At 41.7% G+C, this 13,440-nt stretch overlaps 1 protein-coding gene across 1 annotated transcript in view; it reads left to right on the forward strand.

Annotated features, from left to right (window-relative positions):
- Positions 1-1,388: 1,388 nt before the first annotated feature.
- Positions 1,389-13,440, forward strand: part of si:ch211-285f17.1 (sickle tail protein) — a 689,517-nt gene continuing 677,465 nt past the window's right edge. The window contains exon 1 of the mRNA XM_060825000.1: positions 1,389-1,633. Within this exon, the coding sequence (XP_060680983.1) occupies positions 1,561-1,633 (73 nt within the window). The 5' untranslated portion in view covers positions 1,389-1,560. The remainder of the gene's footprint in view (positions 1,634-13,440) is intronic.

Genomic DNA, 13,440 nt, shown 5'->3' on the forward strand with positions numbered 1-13,440 from the left:
GAATGGGGAAAGTAAAAAAGACAAGGGAAGAAGTTTTGATTTGAAGGGATAAAAGTTAAGAATAAAAGCAACTGTGGACAGAAGAATCTTAGCTGGTCTTAAACTTCATGGTAAAGAAATCCATGAACATCTCATAAGGTTTTAGAAATGAGGGTGAAGGGTACAGAAAAGTATTTTAAAATTGAGAAACAAAAATTTGCAACTTAACAGTGGATTATGTCAGTATTCTTTAAAAGGTATAAGAAACAAAACTAATGCCAATCTATTGTATGAACCTAGAGTTAATTATTGACCTCAAATAATTTTGGATGACCATTAATAACAAAGATATCAGAAGCACAGCACAACTTTGTTGAGACAGCATTTCCTCAAGAGAAATAATAACATTGAATCAAATCATTTTGAATCATGGGAACATTACAAAAATGTCAAACAATTTCAGTGATGAATATGATACATTGAAAATGAAACTGCACCAAATGGCATTTAATAGATAAACAATACAAAAACTTTTATTTACATTTTATATGCTCGACCTCATGTATATTTGCAGAATACTATTTAATGGGATAGCACTGGTACCTGAACATACAATAATTTAGAATTTGACATTTCTCTCAACTTGGTTTCTTCTGCTTACTCATCCTGATATTCCTTTCCTTTAAGCTGTACTGTGTAGCAAGATGAATAACGGATTGATGTTTAAAATGAAGTTGGGTGAACACAGTCGGAATGGAAGGAAAGACAATTTAATCACAGTAATACAAAACCAAAAGAAAACAAACAAAAGGCCAAAACAGTATTCACACAAAAAAATTATGACACCTTCGATAGAAATTACTGAATACATTCATTTGAACGGAACGACTGTTAAGATTTCAAAATGAACAGTAATGAGACAATTTTACTTAGAGTTTTTTTTAAAGTGCGTGCTATCTCGCTAGAAACTTAATATGCATACTGTCTGCCTCATTGAAGACACGCCCTACATTCTTCCTTTCCACATTTTAATAAAGGCACATTAAAAACAATTTTTAAAAACACATATCTAGGCCCTTTTTTTGTATTTACGTAGAACAAGCTTACAGCAACTGGTCTAAAGGTGACGCAGTCCAACTGCAATCCTGTTATTAATAATTAGTGAGAGCACGCAGCTGATCAGAGCGCGAGAGCCCACCTCCCCCCTTGTACCTCGCGAAGCCCCCATCTATGCAACCCACTCGCTGTGAACAGCTGGCCAGGTGAATGAAGGCAGCTTCCGGAGGGCAGCGGGCGGCGAGCTGAATGGGCGGGCCTGGGACTGCAGTCCTAGCGTGAAGCGAGCGCGCTGCGCTGCACTGTGACAGCAGCCGCTCCTGGAATGAGACCAAACGAGGCATAACGTGAGAGGATGACAGGACTGCCATTCTCCCGAGTTCCGCAAAGCGTTTCTTTCGCTTCTTGCTGACTTGACACCCCACACAAATACCCACATACACTTAATACCGTATAAAAAAGGACGGGGTGGAAGAACACTCGACTTTTCCGTGATATATATATATATTGAAAATCAACACGGTCATGTCTGGAAATCGGGTTCAGTTCGCAGGACTACCACCCCCGAGAGATGCACAGGATCGCCACGGAGTAGCCCGTAAGTGTATTTTCTTGGGGAAGATAAAGTTTTGTCTTATTCTGAGTTTAGGCATGTTTTATTGGCAGAAAGAACACTGTTAATCCTGCCTGTGACCTTCTCGCATCCTTAGCGAGTGGATTTGGGTTGAAGGAATGGTGGTGTTTTAGGATATTGTGTTTTATTGAGCTTTTGCAGACTTAATCGACCGAGAGCTACTTCTAACTTTACTTCAGTGCTTTAACACTGAACAGTCTGTCACTGCGTTCTGGTCTTTTCAAAGACGCTGTTTAAATTCCAATGTTTAAGATTTATATCTGTCCTCAGCCCTATGATTTACTGTACCGAATGTACCAGTTACACATTTTATCACGTTTTACATTTATTTTACATTAGTTTATTCTCTCTTTGACAAATTTAAGCTTATTGGAAAACAAAACATAAGGTATTTTATCCTCATTTCCGGGACTGTTCCTTTTCTATGTTGTTTATCTATGCCAATCTGCATAATTTTTTCCCCTGTGATTGATGCACATTCAACAACAAACAGCCTGGTAAGTTATGCTTCAAATTGCCAATATTTCTTTCGATAGCTTCTGTATCTGTGTAGCCACTTTTTCCCAAATGGAAAAAGAAAAAAAAATGCCTTCCCAAATATTGTGTGACTGTTGTAAGTTAAAGTTGTTTCAATAACAATACCAAATTGTACTTCTTTACACAATACTTAACATAGTAATATTGCAAGGTACTTCACAGGATCACTGCAAACAAACATTTGACGGCAAGTAACAACACAGTATTGCAGTGGGTATAAAAAAAACTTGCTCAAATGGATAGATTTTCAGGGGTATCTTAAAATAAGAGTGAAAGGTTCAGGAAGGATATTACAGTGCTTCAGACCTTGGCAGTTGAAAGCATAGCTACTAATAGTGAAGTTATTAAAATCAAGGATGCTTAAGAGGCCACATTCAGAGGAGTGCCAATATGAGGTTATGATATGGAAGCAGTTTAGAGTTGGGGCAGAGTGAAGCCACGAAGGATTTGAAAACTGAGATAGCAATTTTAAAATTGATGTATTGTTTCACTAAGGCTACTGCAGGTCAATGAGTACAGGGCTGATGGGTGAATGGAATTTGGAATTTGGTGTGAATGTTTTATTTTTATTTATAACATTGAAGTACAGAAAGAAGTTGCTCTTGTGGGTTGCATGTGTCACTCATGATCATATAACTGTTGAGTGTTAAGGTGAGAAAATGTGGTGTGTAATGTATTGACATAATACTTATTAGTCAGTATGGTGCTTGTAACTATTATGGTCCTGTACTAGTGGTATGTAACAGTTATTGGAATTATAATGAAATGTTTTATTTTCTTCTGATAAGAACCTAAAATAAAGTTTAATATATTATTATTTGGACAAGTTAAGACTAGATAATGAAGAAATGAAATGAGATTGTTCAATGATTTGTGCTTACGTGTAGAATTAACTCCATACCAGCTTCATCATTACTGAGTTTACCTTTTACCTAAGCTTTTAAAACTTTGTATTTTGAACTGCTAAACAACCAGCAATAAGTCATACAGTCATAGTCATGCAGTCATACTCCATGGAAATAGATTCTTTGGTTCAACCAGTCCATGCTGAGCATAATCCCAAACTTGACTAGTTTCACCTGCCTGCTCCTGGCCCATATCCCTCCAAAATGTACTTTTCATGTACTTTTTAAATGTCTTTTTCAAATGTTGTAACACTACATTTTTTAAGGAGATTCAAGAATTTCAAATATTGAAATATATAGTTGTCTTATTTCATACTATTTTTCATCTCACATTTAATATCCATTTGACTGATCACTCCAACTGGAAGTAATTATTTTATTTATGCAGCTGTGATTGTAATGCCAGCCATTTCCCATGATTTAAAGTGAAGGAATATGTAAAGAATTGGACCATGTCAAGAGTACCATGCATGGTTTTGACTCCCTTATTTGAATAAAGAATAATTGCATTAGATGCAGTTCAGAGAAGGTTCACTGGACTTGTTCCTGGGATTAGACTTGAACAAGTTGGGTATGCACGCATTGTTGCGAAGAGAATAAGAGGCAACTTATTGAAACATTTAAATTTCAGGATCTTGTTAGAGTGGATATCAGGAAGATGTTTCCACTGATGGCAAAACTAGAATTGAGGACACAGATTAAAATAACAGGCCTCACTTTATTGACTGAGATGGGGACGTTATTTAATGAGATCATCAATATGTGGAATTCTCCTCCCTAGAAAGCAATGGCGTCACTGAGTTAATTCAAGGAGATTAATCCACGTGATATCAAGAACTGGTTGGAGGCACTGACCAGTGCAAATCCAAAGGCCCTGATGACATTCCAAAACTTGCCATTCCCCTACCCAAGCTCTTTCAGTACCATTAGAACACTAATATCTATCTGACAAAGTGGAAAATTGCCTAGGTATGTCCTGTACACAAAAAACAGGACAAATCCAACCCAGCCTGTTACTGATCCGTTGGTCTACTTTCAATCATCAGTAAGGGGATGGAAGGTATCCAAAATAGTGCTATCAATCAGCACCTGCTCAGCAATAACCTACTCAGTGATGCCCAGTTGCGGTTCTACCAGAGCGACTCAGCTCCTGACTTCATTACAGCCTTGGTCCAAACATAGACAGAAGAGCTGAATTCCAGAGATGAGAATGACAGCCCTTAACATTGAATGCAAGATTAATGAGTATAGCATCAAGAAGCTGTAGATTAGATTAGATTCCCAACAGTGTGGAACCAGGCCCTTCGGCCCAATCAGTCCACACCGATCCTCTGAAGAATAATCTACCCAGACCCATTTCCCTCTGACGTATGCACCTAACACTATGGGGCAATTTAGCATGGCCAATTCACCTGACCTGCACATCTTTGGACTGTGGGAGGAAACCGGAGCACCTGGAAGAAACCCATGCAGACATGGGGAGAATGTCTATGTGGAGTTTGCACAGTCACCCAAGGCTGGAATTGAACCTGGGTCCCTGGTGCTGTGAGGCTGCAGTGCTAACCACTGAGCCACCATGCCACCCAAATGAGGGCTTGTCTGGGAAGCGAAACTGGAATCATTAGATATCGGGGCTGACTTTCTGCTGGTTGGAGGCATATGTGGCACACAGTAAGATGGTAGGGGAGGTCAGTGATCTCACCTCCAGGCCATCTAGGATAGTGTCCTAGACCCAATCATCTTCAGTGCTTCAATGACCTTCCCTCCACTATAAGGTAAAAAACTGGAGATGTTTGCCAATGATTGCTCAGCAGGGGAATGGGAACCTCAGGTGGAATTCCAGTGCACAGGAGGGTGAGAATAGGGAGGGCATGGACAGGAATGTGTTGACTGATAGCAAGCTGGTTTGTGTCTACTTCAATGCCAGTAGCATCTGAAATAAGGTAGGTGAGCTTGCAGCATGGATAGGTACCTGGGACTTCGATGTTGTGGCCATTTTGGAGACATGGATAGAGCAGGGTCAGGAATGGATGTTGCAGATTCCAGGGTTTAGATCTTTTATGAAGAACAGGGTAGGTGGTAAAAGAGGGCGAGGTCTTGTTAGTCAAGGACAGTATAACAGTGGCTGAAAGAACTTTTGACGAGGACTCATCCACTGAGGTGTTATGGGCTGAGATTAGAAACAGGAGAAGAGAGGTCATACTGTTGGGAGTTTTTTAGAGGCCTCCACAGAGCTCCAGGGATGTGGATGAGAGAATCATCAAAACTATTCTGCTTAGGAGTAAAAGGAACATGGTGGTCATTACGGGAGACTTTAACTTCCCCAACATTGACTGGAAATGCTGTAATTCTAGTACGTCGGATGAATCAGTTTTTGTCCAATGTTTGCAGGAGGGTTACCTGACATGTATGTCAAAGAGCCAACAAGAGTGGGGGCCATACTGGATCTGGTGCTTGGTAATGAACCAGGCCAAGTGTTTGATTTAATGGTAGGTAAGCACTTTGGAGAGAGTGACCATAATTCGGTTATGTTTAGTTAAGCGATGGAAAGGGATAGGTACATGCCACAGGGCAAGAGTTATAGATGGGGGAAGGGCAATTATTATGCCATTAGGCAAGACCTAGGATGCATAGAATGGGGTAGCAAAATGCAGGGGATGGTGACAATTGAAATGTGGAGCTGGCTTAAGGAACAGATATTGTGTGTCTTTGATAGGTATGTCCTTGTCAGGCAGTGAGGAAGTGATAAGGTAAGGGAACCATGGTTTACTAAAGAAATTGCATCTCTTGTTAAACAGAAGGAGGCGGCTTATGTGACATTGAGACAAGATGGTTCAGATGAGGCAATGGATAGTTACAGACTTGCTAGGAAGTGTTTAAAGAGAGAGTTAAGAAGAGCAAAGAGAGGACATGAGCAGTGTTTAGCAAGTAGAATAAAAGAGGATCCTAAAGCTTTCTATAGGTATGTGAGGAATAAAAGGATGACTAGGGTAGGAATAGGGCCAGTCAAAGACAGAAGTGGGAAGTTGTGTGTACACTCTGTGGAGATTGGAGAGGTGCTAAATGAATATTTCTCATTGGTTTTCACTCAGGAAAAAGAGAATATTGTATATTAGAAGAATGAGGTATGGGCAATTAGACTAAAAGGATCGAGATTAGTAAAGAGGAAGTGTATAGATTCTAAAAGAAGTGAAAGTAGACAAGTCCCCTGGACCGGATTCTCTGGGAAGCTAAGGAGGAGATGGTGGAGCCTTTGACTTTGATCTTTGAGTCGTCATTGTCTACAGGTTTAGTACCGGAAGACTGGAGGATTGCAAATGTTGTGCCTTGTTCAAGAAGGGCAGTAGAGATGACCCAGTTAATTATAGACCAGTGAGCCTTATATCTGTTGTAGGAAAGGTTTTGGAAAGGATTATGAGAGATAAGATTTATAATCATCTAGCAAGCAACAGTTTGATTGCAGGTAGTCAACATGATTTTGTCAAGGGCAGGTCATGTCTCACAAACCTCATTGAGTTTTTTGAGAAGGTGACCAAGCATGTAGATGAGGGTAGGGCAGTTGATATGGACTTCAATTAAGCCTTTGATAAGGCCCTATGTGGTAGGTTGTTGGAGAAAATGCGGAGGCATGGGATTGAAGGTGATTTAGCAGTTTGGATTAGGATTTAGCTTTCTGTAAGAAGGCAGCGAGTGGTGATTGATGGAAAATAGTCACCCTGGAATCTGGTTGCTAGTGATGTGCCACAAGAATCTGTTTTGGGACCAGTATTGTTTGTTTGTCATTTTTTTTTTATAAATGACTTGGACGCAGGTATAGATGGATGGGTTAGTAAGTTTGCAGATGATACCAAAGTCGGTGGAGCAGTGGACAGTGTGGAAGAATGTTGCAAGTTGCAGGTGGACTTGGATAAACTGCAGAATTGGGCTGAGAGGTGGCAAATTGAGTTCAACACGGATAACTGAGGTGATGCACTTTAGGAAGAATAACAGGAAGGCAGAATACTGGGTCAATGGAAAGATTTTTGGTAGTGTGGTTGTGCAAAGGGATCTTGGAGTCCATGTACATAGATTCCTGCAAGTTGCCACCCAGGTTGATAGTGCTGTTAAGAAGGCATACGATGTGTTAGGTCTTAACGGTAGAGGGATTGAGTTCCAAAGCCGAAATGTCATGCTGCAACTGTACAAAACGCTGGTGCAGCCGCACTTGGAATATTTTGTACAGTTCTGGTCACCCCATTACAGGAAGGATGTGGAAGCAATGAAAAGATGCAGAGGAGATTTACCAGGATGTTGCCTGGTCTGGAGGGAAGGCTGAGAGACTTGGGTCTGTTCTCAGTGGACAGAAGAAGGCTAAGAGGGGATTTGATATAGACGTACAAGGTGATCAGAGGTTAGATAGAGTAGACAGTGAAAGTCTTTTTTCTAGGACAATGACATCAGCTTGTACTGGGGGCATAACTACAAATTGAGGGGGTGATAGATTTAAGACAGATATCAGAGGCAGGATCTTTACTCAGAGTGGTAATGGCATGGAATGCCCTGCCTTCCAATATATTTAACTCAGCCACATTAGGGGCATTTAAACAATCTTTGGATAAGCACATAGATGATGATGGGATAGTGTAGGGGGATGGGCTTAGATTAGTTCACAGGCCGGCACGACATCGAGGGCCGAAGTGCAGAACAGGCCCTATGTTCCATGTTCCATGTTCAGCACCATTCATGACTCCTCAGATACTGAAATAGCTGAAAATGTGTTGCTGGTCAAAGCACAGCAGGCCAGGCAGCATCTCAGGAATAGGGAATTCGACGTTTCAAGCATAAGCCCTTCATCCTGATGAAGGGCTTATGCTCGAAACGTCGAATTCCCTATTCCTGAGATGCTGCCTGGCCTGCTGTGCTTTGACCAGCAACACATTTTCAGCTGTGATCTCCAGCATCTGCAGACCTCATTTTTTACTTGAAGATACTGAAATAGTCCATGTTCAAATGTAATAAGATCTGGGCAATATCCAGGCCTGAACTGACCAGTGGCAAGTAACATTTACACCACACAAATACCAGACTTTGATCATCGCCAATAAAAGATAATCTAACCACAGCAATTTGACATTCAATGGTCAATTACCATCACTGAATTCCACACTATCGGCATGCTGAGGGTTGCTGTTGACGAGAAACTCAGCTGGGCTCACCACATAAACACAGTGGCTACAAGAGCAGGTCAGAGTCTACAAATACCATGCCAGTACCTGGCACTCACCTCCACCCCAAAGAAAACCTGTCAGTCATCTACAAAGCAGAAGTCTGGAGTGTGATGGAATGCTCCCCACTTACCTGGATGGGTACAGCCTCAACAACGCCCAGAAACACCTTGATGAGACCATTCAGGACAATGCAGACTGCTTGATTAGCACTACATCCACAAGCATCCACTTCCTTCACTTCAGTAGCTGCATTATGTACTAGCTACAAGATGCACGACAGAAATTCACCCAAGATCCTCAGCTAGCACCTTCCAAACCCATGAGCACTTCCATCTAGAAGGACAAGGGCAGCAAGTACCTGAGGACACCACCACCACGTTTAAGTTCCTCTCCAAGTCACTCACCATCATTCCTTCACTGTTGCTGGATAAGAATCCTGGAATTCCTTCCCTAATGGTCAACCCACAGTAGGTGGACTGCAGCAGTTCAAGAAGGCAGGTCATCACTTCAACAGCAATAACTGCTGCCCAGCCAGCAATATTCACATCTCGTAAATGAATAATAAAAAAAGTGCAGAGGCAGAGTTAGTTTATTTTTATTTACAAGAGAGTCTAGGTCTAAATGAAGACAGGGAAGAAAGTGGAGTTGAGACCACAACCAGATCAGTAATGTATGGATTTCCTTTTAGAATCTGCAATTACTTGAAATAAATCATGTTAATTTATATTGCTGTCAGGTCCTTAACCTGTACCAACATGCTTCCTAGGCAATGGATTAATTCTAAAGTGTAGTAACTGTTTTTTAAGTAAAAGAGCAGGAGTCAGTGGTTTTCCCCCAAGGATGCTTAAGGTTTTCTTGAGAGCTACTTTTGGTTTTTGGGACTTTTTAAATATTATTTTGTCCATAATACTATTTTGTCCGCTAGTTCTTTCATAGGTTATCTGAAATTTGGATTGTAAGTAAATTTTCCAGTTTACAATAATAAACTAAGATCAGATTCATCTCAAATTCTAACTATTTGACACAATGAAACATAAATTGCTCCGCTATAAGCAAAACAGCATGGTGTAAAATCTACAAAAAAAGTTAACATAAGGAATGAGACTTCATGTTGTATTCCAATTCAGAAAGTCACTGACAACTTGGATTTTTTTTCCTCATATAACATGCTTGTCAATCAGTTGTGCTTTATGGCAGCTTGTTAGAAATGTCAATTCAAAGTACAAAGTCACTGAACAAATTTGGCAAGGGAACAAATGCAGGACAGAATGTGGAGCCAACAGCAGCTCCTCCCTGACTGACAGCAACCTCAGCAGCTAGTACCTGCACATCTACATTCATTGGCTAGTGCACAAGAGTCAGTATATCAAGGGTGCTGTCCCTACCTAGTTGACTGCTATTGAGTTCCTGGAGTTGGCTGCCAATATGGCAGAGGACAAGAAAAAGACCCACGTCATCTCCCATGATTTCCAACTCAGCATCTGCATGTTTAAAGAAAATTATCCTACCTCTTGAAACATTAAGTCTGTCTGTTCACAGATGCTGCCAGACCTGCTGAGTTTCTCTAGTTCATGATTGTGTTAAGGTAAAATTCAGCTCTTTGGCTTATTGTGAAGGGCCAGAGGTGGCAGTTAGGGCAGCAGCATGGTCCTCCAGCCAGGTGTGGGAGATCAGGGTGAAATCCAGTGTCCCTGACTACTATGTCTGCAGCTACTCACCAGCCACATGTTCTGGTTGGAGAGACAGTTGGACCCAGAGGAGCATACAGGGAACAGTGTGATAGACACTAGTTATAGTGATCTGGTCAAACCACATGTTCAGTGAGGTAGATGGGTGACTGCCAGAAGAGGCAGGCAGATAGTGCAGGAGTCTCCTGTGGTTGTTCCCTGCTTTATGGTTTACCATATTCCATACTGTTTGGAGCAGTAGCCAGGGCTCTTCTGTAGACTAGAGTCAGGAAAAATCTAAGCACGCATTAATCAGGGACTCGCTAGTCAGGGCCACAGTGAGATGCTTCTGTCGCCGCAATTGAGACCCAAGGATGGAGAGTTGCCTCACAGGTGCCTGGGTCAAAGATATCTGAGTGGCTGCATGAAATTCTTAAGTGGGAGGGTGAGCAGCCAGAGGTCATTGGTACCAACATATACAATGACATAAGTAGGGAAAGGGATGAAGTCCTGAAGAGTGATTATAGGAAGTTAAGCAAAAGGTTTAAGCAGGACCTCAAGCGTAGTAGTTTTGGGACTACGTCTGGTGGCACATGTTAGTGAGAGTAGGAGTAGGACGATTTGGCAGGTGAATGTGTGGCATGAGAGCTGGTGCAGGGGGCAGGAATTCAGATGTTTGGATCATTCAGTTCTATTCTGGTATAGAGGTGACCTGGGTTGCACTTAAACTGAATGGAGTACTATATTCTAGTGGAAAGATTTGTTAGAGCCACAGGAGAGTTTAAACTAGTTTGGTAGGGGGTGTGGGACCCAAAGCAATAGGGAGACAAAAGAGACGGTTCAGGACAGTTCAGAGGTTAATGAGAGCAAGTTAAACAATAAAGGTAGTGTTGGTGATCCTTGTATTAGACCGGGCAGGCAAGAGCACAGCAGGAAGCAAGGGAAGTCTGGGTTAAACAGCCTGACAGGCAAATGAGCTTGGGGCATGATGAATACATGGCACTGGGATATTGTAGCTGTGACAGAAATATGGCTAAGAGAGGGACAGGACTGGTAGCTCAATGTTCCAGGATACAGATGCAATATGAAGGATAGAAGGAGAGGCAAGAGAGGAGGGGGGAGTTACATTTTTGATTAGGGAGAACATCACGGCAGTACGAAGAGAAGAAATTTTTGGGAGTTTTTCCACTGAGTGTAAATGAGTAGAACTGATGTTGGGGGAAAAAAGGTAGAGATCACGGACAGCCCCCCAGTAGTCAACAGGAGATTGAGGAGCAAATATATTGAGAGATCAGTGATAGTTAGAAGGATAATAAGGTTGTAATAGGGGATTTTAACTTCCCTAACATCTACTAGGACTGCCATAGTATTAAGGGCTTGGATGGAGATGGATTTGTTCAGCAGGTTCAGGAAGAATTTCTCACGCAGTATATGGATGGCTTGACTGGGGTAGGGACACTACTTTTGGGGGAATAGGGCAGGGCAAGTAATGAAAGTGTTAGTGCAAGAACACTTTGGGACCAGTAATTGTAATTCCATTTGTTTTAAAATAGCTATGGACGTGCAATTCTGGTCCCCTTCCTATCGGAAAGGTGTTGTGAAACTTGAAAGAATTCAGAAAGGATTTACAAGGATGTTACCAGAGTTGGAGGATTTGAGCTATAGAGAGAGGTTGAATAGGCTAGGGCTGTTTTCCCTGGAGCATTGGAGGCTGAGGAATGACCTTAGAGGTTTATAAAATCATGAGGGACATGGATAGGATAAATAGACAAAGGCTTTTCCATGGGGTGGGGGACTCCAGAACTAGAGGGCATAGGTTTAGGTTGAGAGGAGAAAGATACAAAAGAGACCTCAAGGGCAACTTTTTCACGCAAAGGATAGTATGTGTGTGGAATGAGCTGTCAGAGGAAGTGGTGGAGGCTAGTACAATTGCAACATTTAAAAGGCATCTAGATGGGTATATGAATAGGAAGGGTTTGGAGGGATATGGGCCGGGTGCTGGCAGATGGGACTAGATTGGGTTGAGATATCTGGTCGGCATGGACAATTTGGACTGAAGGGTCTGTTTCTGTGCTATACATTTCTATGACTCTGTGACTAAAAGGATGGGTCTGCCCCGTGAGTTAAAGGTCTAAACTGGGGCAAGGCCAATTTTGATGGTCTCTGAAAGGAACTTTCAAAATTTGATTGGGGGAGGCTGTTTGTAGGCAAAGGTTTTCTGGTAAATGGGAAGCTTTCAAAAGTGAGTTAATGAAGGTTCAGTGCCAGCATGTTCCTCTTAGTGAGGAGTAAGGCTGGCAGGAGTAGGGAACTTCGGATGACTCAAGTTATTGAGGCCCTGGTCAGGAAAAAGGAGGAGGCACTTGATATGTATAGGCAGCTGGGATCAAGTGAATTCCTTGGAATATAGATGATGTCAAAGTCCTCTTGAGACAAATCAGGAGGGCTAAAAGGGGACATGAGAGAGCTTTGGTAAATAAGATACAGAAGAATCCAGAGATTCTTCCAGAACATGAAGGGCAAAAGAGAAACCAGGGAGAGAATAGGGCCACTTAAAAATCAAAAAGGTAGGCTGCATGAAGCCTCAAGAGATCGGTGAGATCCTAAATGAATATTTCTTGTTAGTATTTATCATCAAGAAAGGCATGGATGCTAGCAAATTGGGGAAATAAATACTGATGCATTGAAGAGAGTCTACATTACAGAAGAGTTGCCGAAAGTCCTAAAATGCATTAAGGTAGATAAATCCCCGTGACCTGATGAAGTGTATTGCTCCTGTGGAAAGCTAGGGAGGAAATTGGGGTGCCCCTAGCAGAGATATTTTTATAATTGACAGCCCCAGGTGAAAATTGAAGAGTGGTTAATGTTATCATTATTTGAGATGTTGCAGGGAAATGCCTGGGAACTACACACTGGCAAGCCTAAAGTCTGTGGTGGATAAGTTGTTAGAAGGGAATTCTGAGGGACAAGACCTTTAGGCATTTAGAGAGGCAAGGACTCATTTGGAATAGTCAGCATAGCTTTGTGCATGTGAAATCTTGTCTCACGAATTTGATTGAGACTTCTTGAAGGGGTGACCAAGAAAGATGAGGGCAGTGCAGTAGACAATGTCTATGTGGACATTAGCAAGGCCTTTGATAAGGTACTGCATGGTAAATTTATTGAGGAAGGTTAAGTCTCAGAATCTAGGGAGAGCTAACTAATTGGATACAAAATTGGCTTGACGGTGGTGGGCGAGGGTTTTTTTTTCAGACTGGAGGCCTGTGAGCCAAATGGATCAGTGCTGGGTCCACTGTTATTCATCATCTATATAAAATGATTTAGATGAGAATTTATGAGATATGGTTAGTACGTTTGCAGATAACACCAAAAATGGTGGGATAGCGGACAGTGAAGAAAGTTGTCTGAGAATGCAGTGAGACCTTGATCAACTTGGCTAGCGGTCTGAGGATTGG

Source organism: Hemiscyllium ocellatum, chromosome 5 (genome assembly GCF_020745735.1).
Source record: "Hemiscyllium ocellatum isolate sHemOce1 chromosome 5, sHemOce1.pat.X.cur, whole genome shotgun sequence".
Lineage (NCBI taxonomy): Eukaryota > Metazoa > Chordata > Chondrichthyes > Orectolobiformes > Hemiscylliidae > Hemiscyllium > Hemiscyllium ocellatum.